We start from the raw sequence: 26,428 nt of genomic DNA, 5'->3' as shown, positions 1-26,428 counted from the left end.
TATAATTTATTCGACTTCAACGATGTACGACTTGTCAGTAGTGGAGTATTTGGGAATTCTTACGAAATGCACGACATCGAAGTTAGTTCAATATTGACATCGACTGCTTCATAGCCGCCGATCACGTTTGATAGATAGGCTAGGGCGTAATGAAATCAATACACTACGTGAGACAACATTAGGTGTTCATTTCGCGTCGTCTAAATGCCGTAGAATATCGGTATGATACATTCCAGAGCTGTGACTTAAGACGTATTGTATTAAATAAAGAAATGGGACTACATTACGTGGCGTTTATACGACATACGAGTTAAAGACAGATCTTTATGGTTATTGGAGAAGAAATAAAACGGGATTTTAAAATTTGTGCGAGGTTGACTGTATATTCTGTCTTCAACGAGTACTTACTGATACATCGGCCACCTTCCCTGCATTCGCTGCTTTAATAATTCTGATGACATTGGATCCCTGGCGAGAGAACATGTCCGTGGTGCACAAACCCAAATAAGAAAACGTTTGGACTGCCGAATATTGAATGATAATTAATAATTCTTTTGATATTATGTCTCATAAACTGAATAATATCTGTCTGGTTTTATGTTGCTCGATATCGGTATTTTTACAGGTGAACTATTTTCGTTTGTATGTGGATATATTTACCATATAAGTCTGTATGACTTTAGTGATGCATAAATAATAATAATAAGAAGAATAATAATGATAATGATAATAACAATAATAATATAACTATATTAAGAGACAATGCCCAAGTCGGATCCGATCAATTCGGATGTATTTGTGACATCATATATGAAATACATAACATTCAACATTTCTAAGGTACCACAAGATCCGACTTCAGCGAAGTCAACTGTACATTCTAAATCACCCTAAGGAACTTCTCTATATCCATTGAATCCAGACTCTAGCTATTAATCGACACGATCCTTATCCTACGTATGTTTTCTACTCCTCCACTTGTATACACCTGATAATGACCATTCCCAATTGAACTGCTGGATTGAACTACTCTCTGAAGATTCTGGAATCCTTTTGTAGAAAGAACCAGCATTCCTTAAATTATGGCTCTATTGCTCGTGGCTCCCTTAGATTTGGCAAGGAACAAGCAACCCAATGTTATAGCCGATCGCTAGGCCTACCGTTTTTTGTTACAAATAATTTCGCCCAAATGAATCGCCATTCAAAAATAATTTTGAAAGCTTATTTGCTGAACCTTGGAGTAATCATCGGACATGTCAAATGATTACTCCAAGGTTCAACTTACTTTTTCTTCCAACCCTCTTGTCGGGACGTGTTATGAGGGTTAACATCACTGAAAGAACACCTCTTCTCCGCGTACAAGTAAAATAAACTTTGGACAGCTAGTAATAATATTCAAAAGCAGGCCCGTAGCGTTGGTATATAGGGACGCGTATATGCTTCAACGATTGGTCCTTACGTTCGTTCGTCCATTCTAACAACTTTATCTGCAGTTATTAGAAAAATTCCCATGAGCTGAACGAGACGCACGTGGTTTAAACTAATGCCTCGCCTAACTCTAGGTCCATTGGTAGGGGTTCAACCTGACCAAATTGTGTTCAACTTACTTCCCCATTTTTGTATTTATTTATTTATTTATTTCAGAAATAAATTGCAACAATGTGTACAATGTTATTGTTAATACATAATGTTGTAATATAAAACTGGGGTTTCAGAAAAAGCAAGGCTTGTATAAACTGAAACCCTGAAAAGGAATGTTAAATATATAAAATGTAGTAGTTGGCTAATAAACTGCTGTTTTAAATTAACTGCGATAAATACAGAGATTTACGAGAAAATACACTAGTATGCTAAATAAATATAAAGCAGCTTAAGAAGGATCAGCAAAAGAGGACAATCAATTAATAAGTGGATATATAATGGCGTTTCATATTTGATTTGAAAATATTCAAACTTTTACTGGTTTTTATTGACTGACTAATTTGATTCCAAAGTTTTGGACCCTTTACTCTCAATGAAAACTTTTTAACATTAGTACGGTAATGACTTAAGCGAAGGTTAGTCCTCGATCTGGTATGATGATTATGAATTGATGCATTTAACTCAAAAAGATCAGCGAACGTGCGAGGTAGAAGGTTGTGGGAATGACAATACACAAACTGCCCAACAAGAAGATTGTTTATATCATGGAGTTTTAAGATCTGAGTGGCTTTAAATAACGGGCCTGTATGTTCTAGGTAGTAACTTTTGCTGATGATTCTTATCACTCTTTTTTGAAGTTTGAATAACTTACCTAGAGCAGAATCGGAGTTGTTGCCCCAAACAATATTGCAATAAAATAGGTGAGGGTAGATAAGACTGTAATACAGTTGTCTTAGTACATTACATGGTAAAAGTTTTGATAATTTGTAGATGATACCAATATTTTTGGCTACCGTCGTTGAGATAATACTTATGTGTTTTTTTCCAGTTTAGTTTTTCATCAATTTGAACGCCTAAGAATTTTGTGTCTTGAACCCTGGATAGGGGTTTACCATCTATAGACAAGTTCATTTGAATATTACAAGGCCTTCTATTAAAAACAATGTAATACGTTTTTTTTAAAGATTTAACGATAATTTGTTTGCTTTAAACCAATCTACAAGTTTAGCTAATTCTGTGTTTATAATGAGTTCAAGATGGCTCGGATTTGAGTGGCTTTTGAAAATATTGGAATCATCAGCAAACAACACATACTGGAAAATTGGAGATTGAAGCATTAACGCAATCATTTATGTATAGTAGAAATAGAATTGGGCCTAAGACAGAACCTTGTGGCACTCCGAGACTAATTGGACTAAGAGAAGAAGTATGTTTATCAATAACAACTGCCTGTTTTCTGTCCGACAAGTAACTTTTAAACCACAAAAGAGGTAAGCCTCTGATACCATAGTGATCCAATTTGTTAGATAATATTTTGTGATCTATAGTATCAAAGGCTTTTGACAAGTCTAGAAATATTCCAATTGTAGTCTCACCTTTATCCATACTTTCAGTAATTTTATCAGAAATAGTTGCAACTGCTAGGGACGTAGAATAGTGTTTTCTGAAACCAAACTGATACTCACTGAGAATTCCATATTTTTCTAGAAAACTAGATAAAGGAGTAAATATTATTTTTTTCTAGAATTTTGCTAAAGTACGTGAGTAGTGAAATAGGCCTATAATTACTGAAAATATCGTCTTCTCCCGATTTGTACAAAGGTTTTACCCTGGCAATTTTTAAAGCAATAGGAACAACACCCGTAACCATACTGCGATTGGATACATGAGCTAACGGAACAGAAATCCGATCAATGACTTGTTTGATGACACGTTGGCTTATGTCATCATGACCACAACTATCTTTGAGTTTGAAAGCTTTGGCAATATTTTGGATTTCGAGACTGTTAGTCGGTAAAAAGAATAAATTTTCGGCAAGAGGATGTCCAAGATAGAAGCTGGGATCATGTTGGGAGGGTGGTTGTCTTGAGCAAGTGACTTGCCAATATTTGTATAATAGTTGTTAAATCCGTTACTAATATCTGCAGGGCTACTAAGCGTGGTTGAATTTGTTTTAAAGACTAAGGGGTATGAAGCTCTATTACAAGTGGTTTGATTGTTAGAAATTAGCCCACCAATAATTTTCCAGGTATCTTTAGGGCTTTTACATTTTTGAAATAAACCTTCATAAAACTTCTTTTTTGACGTTTTAATACACATGTTAAGAATATTTTTGTATCTCGTATACTTGCTCTTGTTTTGAGGCGAGCTGTTAAGTAAGAACCTTTTAAATAATTTATCTTTACGTTTTACTGAGTCTTACAATCCAGAAGTCATCCAAGGATACTTAGTGTCCTTGTACTTAGAGAAGTTCCTCGTTATAATTGGGAAACATTCTTCGTACAAAATATTGAACTTCTCAAAAAACCTATCGTAAGCTGCATTTGCATCATTTGTATTTAAAACATCAGTCCAATCACAAGTTATTAATTTTCTCCTGAAAGATGTAATGGTTTCTTCGCAGATTTTTCGATAACTTATTTTCTTATTCTTAGTAACTTTGCAAGGGTTTTTCTTGGAGGAAATACTCGTAAAAATAGGCAAGTGATCCGATATGTCTGTGAGTAAAATACCATTATTGAAGGTGAAATCAAGATAACAATTAGTAAATATATTATCAATCGAAGATGAAGAGACATCCGTTATACGCGTAGGGTTATCAATGAGAGGTATGAATGAGTTCGCTGTTAAGCTAGTTAGAAAGTTTTCTGTGGGTAGGTGGGAATCTGATTGCAGAAGATCAATGTTAAAGTCACCTAGTATAAAACATTTTTGTGATGATCCGTTTATCTTGTCTAGTAAGCTGGAGAATTCGGATTGAAAATCATTTAGACTGCGACCAGGTGGTCGATAAATTACACCAATTAGGAATTTTGAGTTAATAGGACATAATTTCTGCGAAAACGCTTTCAAAATTTGTACTAGCGATCATCAAGTCCGGGCGACTTTTGAAATTGAAAATATTGTGGAGATATAAGGCGACGCCACCGCGTATGCACGTACAAAAAAAAAACTAACTTGAAAGTGTATTGACGCCTTGAAGAAAAATGATAATAACGCGGTGCCGTCTTAAACCCGGCCGCAGTCGAACCCAGTTTCCTGCCTTCAGATCACAGATCAGAGTGTATTGTAGATTTATTCAAATGAAACTCAGCCTAACAGCAAAAATGAAATCAACCGTGAAAGAACTCAAAGATTGTAGGATCTGTGCCATTGATACACTTTATTCATTTAGAGCAATAATTCGTATGATGGATCTGTATGTGAACCCACATAAGTTCATTTAACGAAGTATCAGTTCAAAAAAAAAAGAAAAAGGTTGCAACAGTCCGCGCGTATCGGCCCGGTTATTGGTCTAATAGAATAATGAAGTGGAGAGGCACGATCGGGGCCATGTATCAGGTAAAGCCATGTTTCAGACCCTCAGGTACCCTCTAATATCTGTTAGCTTTCGCTTGACGCATCATTGATGACTACTCTGACGTCACGTGCATAACCTCTATGCGACGCCCTGATTACTATTAAATTGATAAATGATATTAAATGTGCTCAATTAGAATACCAGGACGTTTAATTATCATTGTAAAATCTATAATCAAATTACGCAAATCTTGCATAAGATAAGATCAAAAACTTGCCGTCTAAATTTGAAATTGACCGCTATATAGACGAAAAAATTCAATGCTGAATCCATTACTACAAGAAACAAGCCGGTTTTTCTTATATAGTTGTTTTCTGCATATATTGTTTGCTACAACATTCGATCGACAAATGGCAAGGTTTCACAAATAGTAAAAATCAGTAAAATCGCAGTCACCGTTCTATTAGCACGTTGACTACTAGTTCTCACGGAATCGACGTATAATATATCAGCTCGGGGTCGATTTGAAGATCAGCAACTCTAAAAACAAAATCTCCATATTGACCTCTGAATCTGAGATTTCTGACGACGAAAAACAAGCAACAAACGAACAGAAATACCAGGTCACAGGATGCGAGGAACATCAAAAGTTTGACGGAAATCAGTGATTCCTTTTCGGCACACGAAGATATTCAGTGTGTTGTTGACAAAGCCAATAAGGATCCAAGAGCCGATTCCATAGACGTATATACGATGTACTTAAATATAATGGTCGGTGATATCGAAGGACAAGTGATGTTTTCCATCTACTTGACTGTCGTTCTAGTGTAGCACATTCGCCAACATCCTTAGAATTGTTCAGCGAGTATACTGATTCATTTCCACTTCATTGATGTACCACAGGTCATACTCTACCCGTTAGGATCACACACGCACAAGATACCAATAGCTCTTGGTTGATGACAAATTAAATTATGTTGAAAAACCAATGAGAAGATTCGTGGAGTAGCCGCGTTAACCGGGTTTAGAATAAATAACGAGACGAGTAGCACTTTAAAGGTTAACTATTTATTTGACGACTCATTCACCTGATGAAGCTTCTACACATTAGTAGCGAAAGCTCGTGCGTCAAATAAATAGTTAACCTTTAAAGTGCTACTCGTCTCGTTATTTGTTGAAAATGCAGATACCCGGGTGTGTATAAATTGAATTGCAATGCAATTTCTAAATAAGTCGAGATTATACGAATAGACTCGCTGAATTACGTTCATATAAAATGTCCACATACATTCGTAACATTTAAGCTGGGCAGCTGGAAGTGACAGAGAACGCTCATTTTTAATATAGCTGCAAAGTGGCGATAACGGGTTAACTGCAATCATGATTCCGAATAGGAAGCAATGTACCCTTATTTGATTGATGTGTCCAAATCGTAGTCGTTGTAAGTGAAATGATTTTTCCGCATGGTAGTTCGTAACTTCGTCTTGAAATTGCAAAACAAATTTCAAGAACCTGCCGCCATCAACACAATGGTGGGCCGTTCTAATGTACAAGGTCCCAGAGAAATCGCGACATAGTCCGGTCTCTTTATCGTTTTGAAATGTAAATAAAAAATAAAATCGAAAATCGAAAAATGTACGTATGTTAGAGCCCACATTGTGACTAAATTCACTTCTAGTTTTTTCTTGTTATTTGGTACCGGTGACAATATATCATTTGAAAACGTGAATATGCAGTCAGTAGGTCATAACTCGGGTCTTTCCTTGCCATTTTATATCAATATTTGGAAATTTCACTACACCGATGAGTTATCCCAATTTAACTACGCCATGTTTTACCCTGACCCAATTTTATGTACGTTATAAGGTAGCAAACGAGAGAATTATTACAATTCCGTTAATCTAAATGGAAATGTTTACTTTTTGATGTTCTCATCCGGTGCATTCACATCCAGTTGAAGTTAATCGCAATTACAAACTTACAATGAAATTCAATTCAATTCTGTTCAGCAAAATTCTTCCAATGATAACGTCATGATACTAGCATTAAGAAGTCGGCATTATCGCTTAAAAGCTTATCGTGCGTAATTTTGCAATTTTGGCAGATCTTGGCAACCTATCGATTAGATTGAAAGTTTGCAAATGCATGATAGCAAAATACTTTATCGAAATTTAAGGTACAAAATCTATATACCGGTACATCTTATTTTGACCACCTTGTATGAAACAGTTCTTCTGTTGGAAACATGTTTTTCGACTGCATGTTTTTGCCGTATTCACGTACAAAACTGTTTTGGGTTTGTGTTCCAGTGTGTGCTGCACTCAAAAACAAAGCGTAATAACACGAATATTTTTCCCCCAAATTTTTTTACATATTTTCTGAAAGTCGAAATGGATTTTTCGCTCCACCATGTAGGCACATCTCCATGACTAGATATTGTGCCGACAATTCGTTGAAATGTGCGGACTTTTAAAGAATCTATTTGAAATCTCATCGGATCCGGTTGCTTATCCATTTTGTACTTTGTAAACTGCTTTCAAATTAATGGGAAGTTGGGGGTGAGAGAAAATAAGTAGAGGGGAACGGGCGGTTATCTTCCAGTTAACTGTATCTTAACCATATTACAGGTTAAACACATGTCTCAAATATGGATTATCTTAATGACATATTATCACGGTACTAGTCTACTGTTTTGAATAACATTATCATTAAGATATGTATATCCCGATGTGCAATAATTGATTTCGCGTTTTCTGGTTGGTTAGGGGGAAAATAATGCATAAAATGACACCATTAAAAATCCGTATTAACATTATGTAAATGCATCTCAAATGAGGCATCACGGTGGAATAATGGCCTTACCACTCTTTCGAAGCTTGGAGTCTGATCAACCGCCGGCAATTATCGGTTTTGCTGCGCATTAATGCAGGGCAGTTTGAATTAGCGTTTCGACCGTTTAAGCAGGGATACATTTATTTCAATAAATTGCCTACCACTGATAAATGATGGAGCAGATACGGAGGAGAGGTCAATGACAGGCCTATTAAAGTAGCGAGCGCTGCGATAGATTTTGCCTTTATTCGCCGGTCATTCAATCATTCAATTCGTTCGTAATGACTAATCTGTTTTTATCGGCCAGCTTGAAAGACAACTTTAAACGTTGAACTTAGTTAACATCCGCATAACCAACCTCATATTTTGTTCTTAACGTTGACCTGTTTATACTGAGCCGTATATGCATAGAATCATGATAGTGGCAAAAATTATTACAACGGGACGTAAGTCTTACAACCGACAAACTAAACAAAAACAAAATTATTAAAGTCCCTTCCAAACTAAACGTTGGGCCTAATTCAGCCCATCGCGAATTGGTAACAAAATTTATTTGAATTCGTTCCGCTGAGTACGATTTGGAACAGCCATGGTACCAATTTCTGGAAAACACACACACGCAAAAATTTAGTCTAATTTAGCCTGGGTTCGGTATTTTAGGTCGCTCCAAATTAGACCGGTCTTAAATGGACCCTACCAATAGAACGGACTATTTGCATGTGCAAACTTGGTCCGGTTCAAATTTAGACCGTTCTAAGAAATGTCGTCGTGTGAACGCGCCTTATTCCTACGATCCCATCAAAACAAACGTTTTATATTCTATGGCCACAACTTTAGTATTCAAATCAAAGTATTCAAATCAAATGCTGTTTCAAATCATGTTTCTTCGCCTTGGATATCGCCAATGAATTCTTTCGTACTGGTACACAGGATTGTTGAAAACATTGCATGTGCAATGTCGGCACATTTTGATCATGACGGGAAATAATATTCCTAGCTATTTTCATCGATAAGACATCAAAACAAGACCAAATAAAAAATAAATATATTTATTCGATATAGATTGTTTTGACTTTTTTACCTGGGACCCAGCGCACCAAAGTTCAACCATATTCGAAGAAGTGGCTTGTCGAGTACATTAACGAGATAAGGGCAATGATACAGGTGGTTTTTGAAACGTGATTGGTATCGGCGATTTTTCAAGATCGTCGACCATGGTCGCTTGAAAAATTATCCTCATGTGGGCATTAATGTATCTAGCCATAGATTAAAACACACAACTCATAAATTCTAACAATCAACAAGATATCTATAACAAAACTTTAAAAATCATTATTCTTCAAAAGGAAGGCAACAATAATGCTTTCGACGTTAAATATGTACACTCAAATTAACCCATGACAGGACTTGACATGTTCCCCACCGCGACTGCAGCAAGTCAGTTTAAACTGCCTGGCCATTGCGGAAAATATGAAATATTCTATCCAAAGTGGTTTTTGGTATGACAGTAACACAAACATACCCACACTCTTGATTATACTCTGCAAAATTATTTCTGCAGTGTTTGTTTCCATGCGGGAAAGTTAAGAAAAGATTTATTGGCATTCAAAAACGTAAATGTGTAATGTAATTTGCGCAACTTTAACGTTTCTTTAGTTCACGAGCTAAGGAGATTACTATTGGATTTCACACAAATGCATTAGCACATTATATTTCTTAAATATTCTCGACAAATATTTCATTCTCTGTATAAGATGGAAGTCGACTGAAGTTACGTACAAATAGAATATTAGAAAATACATATATACATTTATATACACAATATATTCTCGAAGAAACATTATACTTTCTAGAGCTGAAAGAAAATATATGGCCTACTACACATGTTTATGTACTCCCTATGCCTGGCATAAAAAAGTACGCCATGAAATGTCTAGGTGGATTTCGTGAGGCACACCGTACGCTGTAATCATTTGTTCCAATAGAGCCTCGTGAAAAAGAATTTTTTATCTCCATATTTGCAATACTTCGGCACTTCGTTTATCCGGTAAATTTGCATAGAGAGATCTGTAAATGTTTCTAAGAGTTACGGTTTGTCTCATGCATTTCACGCAAGATGAAACAAGTGTTCGATATGGGCAGGTCGTATGATATTAATGCCCCATATTTACATTGTACTAGATACTGATTGTTAATTTGACACAAGTTTTTATAAATGCCATCAACCCATTTAAAACGTAAGTAACATTAGTTTCAGTGAGTCACTTAAACAAACTATCAAATTTGCCTTAAACGTCATACTGCCAATTTTCTACACGCCTAAATATTATTCCGTAGAGCATCACTTTTTCCATATCAACGCTTTTCGCAGCTTTGTATCATACACTTTCTGACAAATTAATGCCGTCGTCATCTATCCTGGCACTAACATAAACACATCATAAGTCATTCAGTGATAGGTTAGTTCGCATTGACCCTTTTCGCTGAAGAGTAGCTTCTTTTACGGTCATTTTGTCTTTTTGGAGTGTTCCTGTAAGGACGGACGCCAGGGAATTATTACTGACATATTTTTTGGTCAAGTTCATTCCCATTTGTGAAGCAGGGTCCACTGAGTACAAATTCTGGTGCTGCGTGCGATCAATTTTCTCGTTCAGTCTATTATGTTTCTTTTCTAGAGCATGTTCCCGCATATTTTGTATATAGATATACAACAAAACCGATAATATAGCACCCAGTGCAAAGGCTATAATACCTACGATGACTAAATGAAAAATTTTGAAAGGGCCTTTTTCTTCGGCTTGCACTTCTTCCATTCCAATGTCGATTTCCCCTAAGATAAGGAGACATTTTCGTTATTAGTCTATAAACTACTAGAAGTTTAGTGTAAACTATCGACAAAACAAGAACGGCTCAAGTATAAAATATGGAAAAGTAGTCCAATGGCCTTTTTACCTGACGTATCGATACGCACAATGCTGACCAAAGATCTGCCATCTTAACATTCCCGACATACCGGCACTCCCGACATACCGGAACTCCCGACATACCGCCACCCCCGACACACCGGCTGGGATCATGGGGCGTTTGGTTCCTAATATTCTCCTGTACATAGGTGCTGGGATCGTGAGGCGTTTGATTCCTAATATTCCCCTGTACATAGGTACTGGGATCGTGGGGTGTTTGGTTCCTAATATTCCCCTGTACAGGGATGCCGGGATCGTGGGGCGTTCGGTTCCTAATAATCCCCTGTAGAGAGGTTCTTGGTTCGTGGTATGTCGAATGTCGGGTATGTCGGATTGCCAGTATGTCGGAATGTCGGGATTACTGACGTTATAATTTAAATACAGAACTATAAACCGAATCACTCATTCATTTTGTCTTAAGCTTCCGCAATGAGGGACTATATTACCATATTTTATACTTGATCCACAAGAACAACGTACCGCATTGTCTTGATTGAATGCCATCACCGAGGCATTCATTATTGATAGGATTTTGTATGTGGCAGTGCCTACGCCTTTGTTGTTGACCATCGACGCATGCAGTCCATTCTGTCCATTCGCGCCAACCAGCATTGAAATTGTTGCAGGATGGCATCAAACAAGCCTCTTCACTATGATCACTTCCTATGCAAGGTAAGGTAAACTGTTTGCCGGATACACTCCCAAGACATTGTCTCCTTCTGTATCGAACACCTCTTCCACATGACGCTGAACATGAACTCATCTCTGACCAACATGACCACACACCTGGAAATGGGCGGTGACATGTACTTGTGTTATGTGCCATAATATCGAATAGCATAATGCTCACAATTTACCTTGACAGGAATGCGTATTACAAACTTTTGATTGGGCGTTTGCACCATCACAATCTTTTCCATTGCCACTGGGTTCGGGATTCGCGCACCTACGTTCCCTAAACATAAGTCCACCACCACACATCACGTTACAAGGTGTCCATACCGACCAAGCTGACCATTTTCCATCAATATTAACTGCTTGTTTTGCTGGAAAAAAAACCATTTCAAAATTCGCAACCACTGCAAAATGCCAGAATTTAACATTATTGATGTTCGTTGATAGATTTATTGAACTTCTATAAGATTATGTGTTATGAGAGCGTATTGCACCTATTTTCCGTATATATCAGTGTAAGGCTGAAATCCAATGACACCTTGTTTCTCCTAATCGGTCGGGTCATTTTGTAAACTGAAACTAATATTCGTAATTATAGTTTATTTCTATAACTGCCAGGTAAGCTTGATATTATCTTTAAAAAAAGAAATGTAGATAAATGTAATAGATAGACGTCCGGTTGGGTCAACTTTTAACCTCAGCAGAATGGAGAAACAAGATATCATTTTTAGCTTAAACTGTAGATGGGTGAAGCAAAACCTACGGAAACTATCAACAAAACATATACACTTAAGGAGTTACAACAGCCTTAGATTTATCACATGAGTCGGAATAACCCGATTGGTAGTCAATCAGCAATGCGTCAGTCAGGGAAATAAACAATAAAAAGATTATACAAAGTCTGAATTAGATTTAGAATTCGAGAATATCGAGAAAATAACTCGACTAAATATCGGCAAAACATTTTATCAATGGTAAACGATTTCATGTTGAGATACAACTGGAAAAAAATTCTCTTTTTTTATAAACGATGTCCCCGACGCTTCCGTAATTAAAATCCTGTGTTTTAAAATCAAGCCATCGTGTTTCATCTTCGATATTGCCGCGTGCCGCGGAAAGCGTGTAAACTTACTGTCATCAATCTTATCATTGCAATTATCGACGTCCTTTGCACAGAAGCGCGACTCCCATCGCGGGTGACTAATGTATAGCATATTACTTTCAGGAATGTTTGCCTTGCATATATATCGGAAGCGTTGATGGTACGTCCCTTCTGCGGTGATATTATATGGTAACCATTGCGTCCATGGAGTGATCTTCTTATGCTCTACAAAAATTCATTCAAAAATTTAGTTGGCATAAATAGGGACTATGTTATGATTCTAACGTTTGGAGATGTCATATGACAGTGATTACAATTATCGGATATCAAGGCTATAAATAGGCATATAGAACTCATGCATATATTCCCTCAAACAACTTTTCCCCTAAATGACCTCTGATTGCGTAAGAATCGACTCATCAAAAAGGCGGTTGGTTAAGATCCTTTCTCAACGTATACCAAGTTACCTCCAGTTTCGATGTTATAGAGGAAAATAGCCATTTTAGCATAAAACGCCACAAGGCGTTCTCACAATCTTTCTTCCGAGCGATCTAATTTGTCATGATTGGCCGTAGGGGGATACATATACATAGCATAAAAGGTTAAGATCAAATTTTTGTCCCTTGAAAACTTCAAATGTGCATAAAATGCAGATTGTGGCGAACAACGATGGCCGACAGTGGGCTATCTTGCTTTTCATCGGGTTGATATTTACGTTTTAGATTTATCTAATTAGATACGCGTTCATTTTGTATATAATGTATGCTTTTTACCTGGGCACAATTCGGTATTACAGTTTTCCCATTGTATATTATTTCCAGGGCAGTATTTTCCTCCGTGTTTCGGGGTAGGCATGTCACATGTTCTATTGCGAGATCGTATACCACCTCCACAGCGTTTGCTACATTTCTTCCATTCCGACCAGGCAGACCAACCTCCAGGAATTGGAGCAGGTGTTGGTACTATACAATGAAAACATCATTTCACGAAGTTATATCCACATGCATATATATTGCATATATAACACATAAAAATTGTTCACGTAAAGGCACAATGAAGAGTATTTACCAGGACAAGGTGCTAGGGCACAATGCTGTTCATCTTTAGCAATTCCAAAACATGTCTTCCCGCCAAAGGCAGGTTTTGGGCTGCTGCAAGTTCTCTGCCTCGTTCTAAGTGATATACCACAAGTTTGGGAGCAGGCTGACCACGATGACCAATCGGTCCAAGAACCATCGACTAAAATTTAAGTAAAATCACAGTAATAGTCACACGGGAGTCAATTGAAGAATTAATTACCTCCACCTCATTGAAGTCTTTTTTTCAAATGGTAAGCGATGGCGAAGCAAAAAGTACTTAATCAGAATATAGGGCCTTGTCAACCTAAAAGTTCTGATGAATTATTTGATATGATTTTAAGATGACTGTGTTTACAATATCCGAAGAACGGCGGAAATGTCCCACAATTGAAAACCCTTGGAAAATTTAACGTTAGTTGTGTACTTTTCAATTCATCGCATTTTGGTGATCAGATTCTGGTGAATTCCACTTACTGTGGAGGTTACCCCGCTGCAATACAAAACAATTGTACGGTTACTGGCCTAGAAGTCTTACTTGTACAGTTGGACACCTCTATCCTATGACCGGGACAGTCATTTCCTCCGTTTCTTGGCGTGGGACTAGAACAAGTCCTTTCACGGCACAAACATTGACTACGGCCTTTTTGATGACAAATATTCCAGTGGGCCCAATGTCCCCATCCACCATGAACTAGACAAATTTAATGAAATAGATTTAAGTCAATCATCATTAACAAGCTCATTGTATTACAAATATTACTACGTACCAACTTCGTCCAGCGTTGGGCATTGTAAGATAGGTTGATGCCAATAGTGTAAATCTGTATGTCCATTAGGCGGTGGTGTACATATCCTATTTACATTATCCCATCCACAGTATGGATCCATTGCCTTTTCGCACGCACTGAATACAACAAATGAATACAATAATTGATTCCAGAAAATTTTGTAATGAATATCAGAGGCCGGATTATGGATCAGTTTTAACTAATAATCCGACGATACTTTAAAAACGCAAGTAAGTTTAACAGATCTCAAAATTCGTCCTCGCATTATCATAATAAAAATCGTACATTCTGGTATTCCACCTGTGGCAGCGTTGAACTGGTACTTTCATCACCTCATCATTGGTAGTAACATACAACATTCCCTGTAATATCGTATGGGTGTAGATAGATTTCAATTAGGCCATCTGATTAATTCAACACTTATCTTATATAAACAAATTATTTCTTATCACTGTATCCACTCATATCCTTACCTTTTCTTTGGAAATGATCATATTTGTTATGACTTTTGGTTTATAATCAGGAGTGAGATTGATTTCTTCAGCAAGACAGAATTGCTCTTCGTCGAGATATTTAACATACTTCCGGATTGTTCCGCCGAGACTAGCAGCGAAGAGTACAGTAACGACCTGATGGTGTTTAGCATGTACGTGATCAACGACGATTTTGCTATATCTAAAAACAATTAATAAAGTGATTGTATTTTAAATAGTTTCCAATGCCCATCCTGATGGCACAGAATGTTCAACCATTTCCGCTTAAACGAATGTTTTTGTTATCCTATGATAATCATTCATTTGTTAACAATTGTGAAATCATCATGTCGTATAAATCTTGTCTATGATATTTTTTTGTATCTACCAAAAACTTCGGTTTGATCTCGTTCCTCGATATGATATGTATCTATTACCTGTCATGTTCCATGACGAGTTCAGGTCTCTGATTTGTAGGTTGAATAGCTTCATTCATCATTTGGTACTTTTGTGCGTTAATCAACATGTGCTGCATTTGCAAAGAGCGATTCAGGACACGCCGTGCTTCACACTGAAATCGAAATTAGTCGTGTTTTACGGTACACCTGAAATTTATCAGATACGCGAGAAACGTTTTACCTTATAGGATAATAATACCTGCCAAGCATACAAACGTTAATACTGAACAATTTTCGCGTTAGCGAAGTCCATATTGTCGTCGACCACTAACAATTCCACCGAACGTGGTAAAATTTCAATGCATTGCGTTTATGCAATGTAATTTAAAATAAAGTTGTTATTAATTAAGAGTTTATTCTTATTACTTCGATTTTTGGCCCTCTAGTTCTATTGTGCTGGTACATCATCGGCTGTGGCTTATTGGCTATACCGCGCGGGGACAGTGGTGAGATCAGTCGAAACATTAATTACATCAAACCTTGCAACAAGCCCGCTTAATAGCCCGTGCCTAATTAGAGAGCGCGGTCACACGCAAACCAATCACTCGATACTAAACAATGCCCAAACAAAGTGAAGTGAGTCATTTCCGGTGCCAGTTGCAATTCAAACGCAATCATTTGTCTGGTGCTAAAATTTGGCTCGGGCCTAGTCCGACGTTTTTGGTCGGGCCATACGAACATCACGTCTAACGCGCAGGGCAACAAAACACTTGGTCTTAACACTGACCTGGGCTCCCTCTGGATGACTATTGCGGTGTCTTTGCCACGGCATTCCTGGTGCTCCGGGATACTTAAATGGACCGCTAAATGTAGCATCTAAACTAGTCATGTTGTAAACGCACACAGCTCCACCTAGCAAACCATTCCTGAAACAATTCCACGTTACTACATGACAGCAGGTTTATAATGTGATAACTGATTTTTGACATCTTTCTTACCTTTCAATAGTAAAAAGAACATATATGAGCTGTTTATCTTCAGAATAGTATGAACTCTGGACATGGTCAAAATTGTATGGAAATCGGCCTGGAAGCGAGCAGTTTAGTCGTCCTTTACGGTACGTCGTCCAATTATTTTCGAGAAGTAAATTCCCACCAGGATCATGCTACAAAATAATTCCAAGTTTAACGTCAAAATGTCGAAGTATAACATCAAATCATTTAACAACGTCAATATGAAAGAGATCGTGACACTATAGCCGCGATCACACAGAGACGATTTGGCCCAGGCCAAGGAAATTGGCACGGATCAGGGCCGAGTCAAGAGAATTCATCCTCGCTTGCCAGAACTCGAACTCGCTTCCACCAGCCCCCTGGCCTCACGAAGCGTGATTTTATTACTGGCGCTGTTGCGCATGACGTCATACATCGATTTGCGAAATACTTCCTTGTGCGGTAAAACGTTCGCTGATTGGTCCATTTAACAGGAAAGCCAACAGAAGCCCAACGTCGTTTGTTACAAGCGCTGTGATTGGTACGACTGGATTGTGGTCGGCTAGTAACGACTCCAACGACTCGTGAGGTCAAGGGGTTCGGGGAACAGCTTTAGCGTAGTGGGTTCGAATCCCTTGACGGGTGAAGATGAGTGAATTGAACTCGTCCACACGCAAACCACGCGATACAAATAATGCTTACAAAAGTGAAGTGAGTCACTTACGGAACCAGTGCAATTCAAGCGCAATGATTTGACCCATGAAAATTTGGCTTGGGTCTGGTCCAATGTTTTGATGCCAAATTGTCCCGGGCCAAACATCCACGTTCCCATTGGATATACATGTTCAGGGCCTTAACTGGGCATAGCTCAAAAGTTCTTGGGCGATCGCAGCTTATAAGTGCAAACCAAATGCATCTTTAGGGGATTAAAAGTTTTTTCTTAATTCCAGCAAAGCAAATTTGAGGCCCTTCGCGTGACGAACATATACTTAACCACGACGGTATACCTACCTTACAAACTCTTGCTACTCGAGAATACACTTTCTACAACAAGAAGAGATTAAGCTTTTGAAATTATAAGTGCAACACGATACACAATGCGAAATGTGGAGCACCATATGATACTAACCTTTTCGCACGTTTGTTCAAGGGCTACCTCTTGGAAGAATATATAGATATAATCACCGATTTCATGAGCCGATACAAAATTTGGTTCTAGAAAATATCAATGAATGGTTTATGAAAAAAAGTTTTGAAGTGCATGTGTATATGCTAACAGGTACCGTAATTATCCTCCCGGTAGAAAAAATCCTAGCGAATGTAGCTTGCACTGCATATTGCTTGCTAAAAGTCACAGAATAATGTCATAATATGAAATTTTGTAATGATTTAAATTACCGAATTCAATCAACCGATCAATCGTGCCCCTAGAATAGGAATTGTGCCTGAACAATATACTGAAATTGAACTTCGGTGTTCGTATTGTACATGTAATGGGCATAATTTCTGTCATCTGAAGTTAATGAAGTAGTGTAAAGAAATTTTGAATCTATCTATGTAAGTTTTTTTAAACATAAGAAATTGTGTTTATTAAAAATGTTAGATAAATCAAATGGGATTTTTACCATGGGGATTTTTACCTACACTCGCTCTGAAGCATTAAGAACATTTCGCAATAATAGAGATGAAAAAATCATCTTCTTCTGGTTTTTCTTTTCTTTTTCTCAAAGTTGGATATATGTACACGTAGTCTCATGAGTAAGTTATATCAAGGAATAAGTAGGTATAAGACCTACATAATTCTCACCATTAAGCCATTTCGTATTGTATTGCATTGTTCGTAGTGGTTTCGAGGGTCCCATGGTTCTATATATCGCGGGATCCCGGGCAGTAAAATCTGTGTAGGTTGCACTGTAAAGGTTTCCCTCGTCGGTCATCAGTACAGTTATGTTATGCGAAGGGTTTAGAGGGCACTTTCCTTGACCTTTAGTTTCCTCCAGAACTGTTCCTAAATCTGAAATCTGAATAATGTATAACCATAAATTATATATTTGTCAAAAATTTGAAGGTAAGGAAGCTCTCGTCGGTGAAAAAAGCCAATATTCGTAATATCAATAGGCCTATTAAACACATGGATGATTTAATACAAGTTAAATTTTCCCGGTTGACGGTCTTCATAACATTTTGAATTCCCAATTTATTTGATAAACTTTATTACAGTGATGAAAAATAAAAATGTATTATATGTACCATTCTCCATGTGCACGTCGGTGAGAATGCAAAAGTCCCACATGTAAATACTCTATTTTCTCGAACTATTAGGGTCCGAATATAGTTCTGGCATTTATCCTAGAATAAAAGATTAGGTTGGAGATGTGAAGGCAGTTACGCGCGTACATGTGGCATCATAACATTAGGATAGGGGATGGAGCGTTAATCCTTCCAGCCGTAATACGTAATTTCTATTACCTTATCTTGACCTCTGTTAATGCAATATTCAATCGTACCATCGTCTGCCGGCCAGTTTGTGACTTGAAGCGGTTTCAATGAATCGATTGATAAGCGCACTATATAATTTCTGAAATATGTAAATATGAATTGAACTCTGGTGGATACGAACCATTCGAGCAATTTCTCATCTTGCGATGCAGTAATCACTTTTCTTTAAATTACAATGGTTATGATGGATGCATCTGCTTTTACATTCGTTAATTCTATCTTTTCTATCCAATCCGCTGATCGTGACGATTTGCTGTTTCCCTTATTGATAGGAGAGAAGCTAGAGTAGAACTCTGGCGCCTCAACGATTAGAACCCATGAGCTGTGATCGACCGCTACGATCACTCGGCTCCTCAAGTTGTCTCATAAATTCAGTTTGAATGCATTCTTAGATAATGTAGCAAATTCGGGTAAGCAATCATTATATATGCGTTATAGATACGATGCGAAGGGAAATCGGATATCTAATGTACCTTGCTCCTACGATGATCTGTGATCCGGGAATGTCGAATGAAAGTGGAACGTATCCATCAATGTGGTTAAGTGAGAAGCGCGTCACGTCATTGAAACGATCTGAAATCACGAGGACAATCACAACGTAACTGATAAGATTGTTTTCAAATTTCAGATCGCCGGTCAATTCTATAGCAAAGCTATTTTGCTTTAATATACTTGCATCTTTAACCAACTAGAACTATTTGATATTTTGTTTATTTAGGGAGTAATTGATTCATCCCCTCTAACTATATGATAGAAAACTGACCGGTTAAGCATATTTGGAAACTGTCGCCTGCCGTTCCAACACATGTCAGTGTGTTTATCACTATTCTTTCAAATTGTATATAACTTGTAAGATTCAGAAGAATCTCGTCAAGTCAGCATTAGATGTGTGTGTCTGAGGTTCAGTTTTCCATATTTCCGTAACCTTATTTAACTTATTGTACGTATATATGTTACTACGTATATTAGGTTGCAAAAATACGAATATCATGTTATCCCTCGTTAAAAACACGAGTTTTTCGTGTTCATAAAAGGTTTGAAATACTTCTGATGTATCCTTGAAATGTGAAGTTTATAGACAAATGTAGTTTAACACATTCAGTCAACACTTACTTGTTCGTTTCCCAGGATAATTACCTAACTCTTCAATGCAGTTCTCTCTCAGACTAATATAATTGCTCCATATTGGACATGTTCACGTTGCTCGAAGGCCAAACCAACTTTACGGATATTTCCCTCTATGATATCTCATAGAATTTGGGATTGGTTATGATTTCATGAAGGAACTTAAATATAGTTTTCTTTTTGTTAAGCATGCACCAGATACGATATATATGAAAACCTTGAATGCAAAGGTTTTCTATTCTAAAAACGAACTTTTCGATCGAAGAGAACAAAACTATACGTACATATACGTATACCAAAAATAGCAAAAGATAACAACTGGTATTTCCACAGCGAGCTACGTAACACGTAACAAGCTGGCCAGGCTATGACTTATCCTGATAAAAACTTCGTAACGTTGTTCTTAACGTAGCATTCGTTATTATAGTAAACACAAATAAAGAAACCCCATGATTATGCTATAACGCACAACTTGCAAGGCTGGTTATAAGAAAATATTCACTTATTTTCGTAATGTTTACGAAAATGTGATAGCTCGACTGCATGATGACTTACGTTTGTTGAATCTAATATTGAACAACAGGCATCCCCGGTCAAAATCATTTGGTGATTTGTTTAACCAAAATGGACCTTCTACGGCTATATAGTTTTGACACATGTAAATATGGAATTTTACAAACTAAAACCAAATCTTTCAATCATTCAAACAACTATATACTAGCACATGGTAGAAAAGCGTTAAAAATACGTATATACTGCTCTAAAACCATTTTACAGTAAAAAGGTGGACCTTTTCCGGATTATGGATGGTTCGGGCGAACCATTCCACGAAGAACCATTAAACGATGACCAATGTCGAATTTATAGTAAAAACGTGACAACGTGATGATAGATCAATAAGTTAGTGAGTTATGTATAAGAAGAAATTAAAAGCGAAAATCCCACGATTGATAATTAAGTGAAATAAAAAACTGGAATATCTAGAATATCTTCATCGGATCATGTTGAATGGTGAATACAGAGAAAGCGATAAACATCGAACTGTAATTCAATAGATATTGTGTATATCAGTATCATTATGTAATGTGTATGTAAGTATAGCACTACCATTAGAAATTACAATTTTTATAATGACATCAGAGTTGGTTAAGTGTTTCGGTTGACACTTGATTTTTGGAGTTGTACAGTGTGCGTACGTGTGTGTATATATAGGCCTATTTCCATGAACAATCTGTGTTGGTCTATTTACACCGTGGCTAACGTATGACAAAAGTACCCTAATCATTACTGAGAATTAATCATTCCAGCCTTGCAAAGACGAAATGACAGTTTACCTGTAGGCCTAGTAGCACATTTGAAAGTTCGCTGAAAATACGATTCTTCGTCGAGCTTGGCGCTTCATTATCATGCAGTAAGACGTGGCCACGCGTATTTCGATTGAAAGTGATAATGAATTATGATATAGGCCATAGAGAAGCGCGAGTAATAACAAATTAGCTACCGTAATTATTGGTACGAAACAACAAAACAATAGTATGATTAGATCATATAGCCATTGCACTATAGTTAGCCCTATGTGTCTCGTGTACGGACCTTTAATAATATGCATATGCATTATATATGCCAATATTGTCAATACCTAAACGAAATGTCCGTACATATAGATAAAAGTCTGATAATAGGTCTACTGATAGACCTATAGAAGGAAACTAAACTTTACACGACGCACGGATATTTTTCGCTCAGAGAATAATAAAATGGGCACTGAACCCTCGACACGATCTGAAGTGTGGCCAGCGAAAAAGATTTCTAGAGATAATCGAAAGACTACCGGTATATTGTCAATGGAGTAGAAACAATTTGTGTCGACCGGTGCGTTCATGAAGAAAATTTGGTTTTAACGGAAACTCTGAGCAGAATCCCTTGCGTGGTTTGTCATTATTGAAAAAAATACGTGTTTCCAATATAATTGATAACATTCCTGATTATTACAGGAGTTCAGACCTCCTGCTTCTGCGTTCACTCGGTATCAAACTGAGAGCAGTTCAAAGGACTTTTATTTATGCCTGGTAATTGTAATGTCAGACATGGGACGCATTCATCAACCATATTACAGCCCGCCTCATTTTTCAGCGAATGCATCTATCTTTAGAAGTCGTAATCATTTTCTCAGAGGTATTAACGTATACATATATAAATATCGTCTTATCCGAATCTGACCAATTGAGATAAAGTTTACCTATTCACTTCAATATACTTGAACACATATTCGTATCACAAATGCCGTGCAAGTTTAAGAGTAAGTTCGATCACAATGATTGGTAATACTGAAATAGATAACCACCATGACTACTTACCATCAAATTCTACTATCCTAAAATCATTGGCATCGTGAGCCGTGCTTATCGTGCATATGATGAGGAGAGTGAAAATGATACGAATATAATAATGCCGGATCATGATTTCCAGTGATCCCGTTCTGGCTGCATCTTCGTAGTTCTACTGAAATGATAATGAAAATACGTTTCGAAGTTACAGTAGTGTGTGGAGGCGAGCTCGTGCGCATTGTTAGCCGATATTCAAAACTATCGCTTGTCAATAAAACTCAATGAATTTCAACAATTTCTGCATTCAAATCATTTTTATAGATGGTAATTGTGATACGTAAGATAATCACATAATCTTGTTATATAACGCCCATCGTTTTGAAAAAAAAATCAAACGCAACAAAGCAACTTGCGTTTAGCAGACCTCAAGGTCAATGTTAGATAAGTGGATATTATATCTACACAATAAGATTTACATCTATGCATGATGACCAATCATAGTGACCCTAAGCGACCTTAACCTGAGATCTGTAAGTACCTGTATCATCTAACGATAATTTCAAGTAGCAATTGCAGCACATCTATATAAGACTACTGGTCATCTAAATGTTGTGTATAGTATACGTACACCAGCCATCGTATTACGTATACTACATTTGTAATACGGTATCCTGTTTTTACCCTGGAATACTGCCAGGAAGATTAGAAAATAAGATTGTTATCGTTCTCCTAAACGGTACTTATGCAACGTAGCCTTGACTTGTTTTACGAGGACAACTATTGAAAACGTTCGAGATGGATGTTGTTGCATGATTTTGCAAATATGAACTTTGCGAAATACCCCTGAATTGAAAAGGTATACAAGATTCCTAAGTATATTACTATTTGTAACAGTAGGATGACAACTTGAAGAAAACCGTAATGTTAGACCCTAGTAATATCACACCATCTACACGCCCAGATAGGGTTCTTTTGACCTTATTAAGCTCTGGACCATTTTATGCTCTGTTAGCTTACCTCGGTGATGATGACAAAATTTTGAAAAAAAAATTCAAATTGAATCGAATTTGTTTGTATTGAGCTAATATAAATCTTGCCCTGTCTTAAAAATCAGAATCCATTCTTGTGATTGCTCATGTTTTTGTTACCAAGCTGTACTTTTCGCTGGGAAATGGTTGCAGTGTTTCGAAATACACTTCTGTGTGATTGGCGGCAATTCGACTGCTTATTAATTTACTGACTCTTAATCACTCATGATTGATCATTAATTGGTATGTAATCCATTAAATTGAGATTATGACATCAAAATCCTACATGCGTGTAATCTCTCCCCCAGTCATTTCGATTTTTTTTCGGTTCTATCGATTTTGTCATGGGGCTCTCAACGGAATGATTGTTTGCAGATCAAAATCCAATCATCCTCTCATCTGTGATGTTTCAACAACTTGATGGCGGGGATACCGACTCCAATCTATAAATGGTCCGACAACATGCGAGTAATTTGTGTACGGCTTTACGACTGACTGATAGGTTTGCACAACCCACAAGATGATGCCTCCAAAATCAGCAAATATCTTTAAGAACTGAGACACACTACGTCAACTAAATACACTTGAAAATGTGTTGTCGTTTTTCCTTAACGATTACCTTCATGTAAAAGAAAATAACGTATATATTGTCGGGTTCTGTCTCCAAACATAGGGACCATAGATTGTCGTTGAACCTCGATAAGGCTTATTTATAAATACTTTTATTATTATCATTTACTATCATTATTTATTTACTTACAGAGCGCCGTACTAATTGTAGTTAATCACGGCGCTTTACATGACATATATAAACAAAAGGATCATTAGGATACAATAAAATATATCGTGATAATAATAAGTAGAAGCAGATAATCACACTTTAAGATGATTAACGGGTGTTTCTATAGCGGACTGCCTGCATCGCTGACTATAGCCTTCATGGATTTTTGCTGATCCTGGTAAAAACTACGTATTAAACTTAGCATTAGTTGTTGTCATAGTAAACATGAATAAATGATGACCAAAGTGGACAAATAGACACCCTACTATTGTCAAATATATTGTTTGAATATAACGCTGATTATAGTACGCCGGTATATCATGTATTTCAGTCGCATAAAATCGGACGTTGCAATTTGATTTATTATATAGTTAGCATACTGTTACGGTAAACCTTGCGTTCTTTTGGGATCAAGTACAATTCACCGACTTGAAAAAAGGCTGGAGTTAGAATAATTCGGATTTCAGAAAACTACGACTTGAGAATTAGTTTCTGTAAACGGAAAAATTAATTCAACAAGAAATGATTTGAAAAAACTACATTTTCGGGTTTCGGTTTATCTTTCTATTCTAATACAATAACCACATCACTAGAATAACGACTGTTCACATGTATCGTCGATTCAAGCCAAGGACAGAGGTCGGACCATTCATCCGAAATAAACCATTATCCGACTTTCGCCGATCCGACTAACGTGCGGTTTTACTATAATGGTTTTGAGCCATTTTAAAGAAGCACCGATAAGGCTACGTATTAAATCCTACATAATGTTGACCTCAAGCGGAGTTCTATTCCATCAAACTACTTAATATGCAGCCGGAATTCATGTCTTATGTAGCATCCGGCAGAATCAACTTAACTCATTAACAACACGCATAGGGCCTAGAATACGGGTTGTCTTAAGATTAAGAAACAATTCTTTCTCTATATAATTCAGCTTTCTGCGGCATACGTTCTTCGATTAGCGAAAAACTTTATTCATGAAATTGATAACAAGATTACCGCTGGAATTCTTAAATTCCGTTTTCTCAAAAAGATATATAGCAGAGCATTATAGGATTCACTTTACGAAAGAATACAGAACGGTTTACTTTTTGAAGAATTAGAAGCTGACACCATCCCGATCGTTCTGCTATTGATTTTGTTATTCGATTGAAAATATGAATACGATTACTTACAATTATGTTTACGATGTCCTAGCTTTTCCGATCCTAACACAGTACTGCGTTGAATCGTTACGTGTTGTCAGTAAAGCGTACACATGAGAGCTTATAAGACAGGTTCTCTAAAGAGAAAGGTCATAACACAAAACAGAGAAGGCCTACTACCTGAAATAAATGATTACCGTGTTCAAAGGTCTATATCGACCGAGTATAATTTTCGTGACTATTCGCATTCAAACAAAAGATCGTGTTCATTCAGTCATATAGGGCTGGCGGCGGACTCGTTGCAAATGGTATACGATCTGACCCGACGGCGGTTTTCGGGCCTTCCTTGTGCAACCCTCCATTTGAAAATTGGAATTCGGGCTCCTTTTCGTGATGCAATGAATATTTGTTGCTCATAGCTTACGTATAGTAGAACTCTGACCTTTTTCACTATGTTCCAAATAAAAGGCCGTCTAATGTATTACAAAATGCTCAAACTAATGATTCGATGTTTCGTTTACTTTTCAATGTTCAATGTTCATTCTTGTTCCTGTCTTTGAATCCTGATTCTCTCTTTTTGTGGAATATATATTATGGCCCGATATATATTTGTTTCTTAAGAATGCGTTCCCGGGAATGCGTTAAATCGGGTTGGTTCTTTTTAAGTGACACGGAATCCAATTTTTTGTTAATGATAGGGCATTATATGAATAATTGAAGTTGCTGTTGATATATTTGATTTCATTTTTATGTCAATCAATTTCATATATTTGTTTGATTCAACGTTGACATTTCTTGGAAAAACCTCAGTGAATTTGGCGTTGGGCCATTTCAAAACAATTCTTCCTTGGGATCTTTTATCATATACGAAACGCTGATCGAAAGGAATTAATAATTTTCTCAGTACCTGGAAAACAAGAAAGACAATTAACCTGTATGATTCAGCAGGCTAGATGGATAACCATTGATAAACACCGTGTTTATGGGGATAATCTGTAGAGAAACTCACAATAAAGACGAAATATTCACGCAAGCAGGAAAAATAGGATAGATCCCACAATAAGCTGTAGGGATCTGTAGATTGTGGGATTCTCTACGGAAAAATATGTAATCCTGAAGATGACTATTGGGATGAAGTCGAAACGTCGAATAAACTATACTTCTAGTCAAGGACTATATAAATTTCTTCGTTATTGATGTGGGATTCTCTACAGGCTACCCCAGTGTTCCTCCTAATCCGCTTAATATCTCTCAAATCAGTCGATTTCTAATCGCC

General features: G+C 37.0%; 1 protein-coding gene across 1 annotated transcript; it reads right to left on the bottom strand.

Annotated features, from left to right (window-relative positions):
* Positions 1-8,877: 8,877 nt before the first annotated feature.
* On the bottom strand, positions 8,878-25,288 carry LOC141906939 (semaphorin-5A-like). The gene is made up of 21 exons (XM_074796436.1): positions 25,183-25,288; positions 22,226-22,370; positions 19,217-19,316; positions 18,714-18,822; positions 18,495-18,593; positions 18,052-18,265; positions 17,374-17,459; positions 17,256-17,288; positions 16,251-16,417; positions 16,040-16,178; positions 15,292-15,425; positions 14,855-15,056; positions 14,667-14,743; positions 14,361-14,497; positions 14,129-14,284; positions 13,583-13,753; positions 13,288-13,476; positions 12,545-12,739; positions 11,595-11,783; positions 11,218-11,523; positions 8,878-10,604 (listed from the first exon to the last, which is right to left on the bottom strand). The coding sequence occupies exons 2-21, from the start codon at positions 22,326-22,328 to the stop codon at positions 10,213-10,215; spliced, it is 3,198 nt and encodes a 1,065-aa protein (XP_074652537.1). The 5' UTR covers positions 22,329-22,370; positions 25,183-25,288; the 3' UTR covers positions 8,878-10,212.
* Positions 25,289-26,428: the final 1,140 nt, after the last annotated feature.

The sequence above is a fragment of the Tubulanus polymorphus genome, chromosome 6 (assembly GCF_964204645.1).
Source record: "Tubulanus polymorphus chromosome 6, tnTubPoly1.2, whole genome shotgun sequence".
Taxonomy (NCBI): Eukaryota; Metazoa; Nemertea; class Palaeonemertea; order Tubulaniformes; family Tubulanidae; genus Tubulanus; species Tubulanus polymorphus.
The sequence above is the reverse complement of the archived record's forward strand: the minus strand, read 5'-3'. Positions and strand labels throughout refer to the sequence as shown.

Excerpts from the sequence above, each read along its gene's own strand:
- LOC141906939 (XM_074796436.1), bottom strand. The coding sequence starts at position 22,328 with ATGATCCGGCATTATTATATTCGTATCATTTTCACTCTCCTCATCATA. Across the intron at positions 16,418-17,255 it reads GAGTAGCAAGAGTTTGTAAG|CATGATCCTGGTGGGAATTT; the intron begins GTAGGTATACCG and ends ATTATTTTGTAG. Across the intron at positions 11,524-11,594 it reads TAATACGCATTCCTGTCAAG|GTGTGTGGTCATGTTGGTCA; the intron begins GTAAATTGTGAG and ends GCCCATTTCCAG.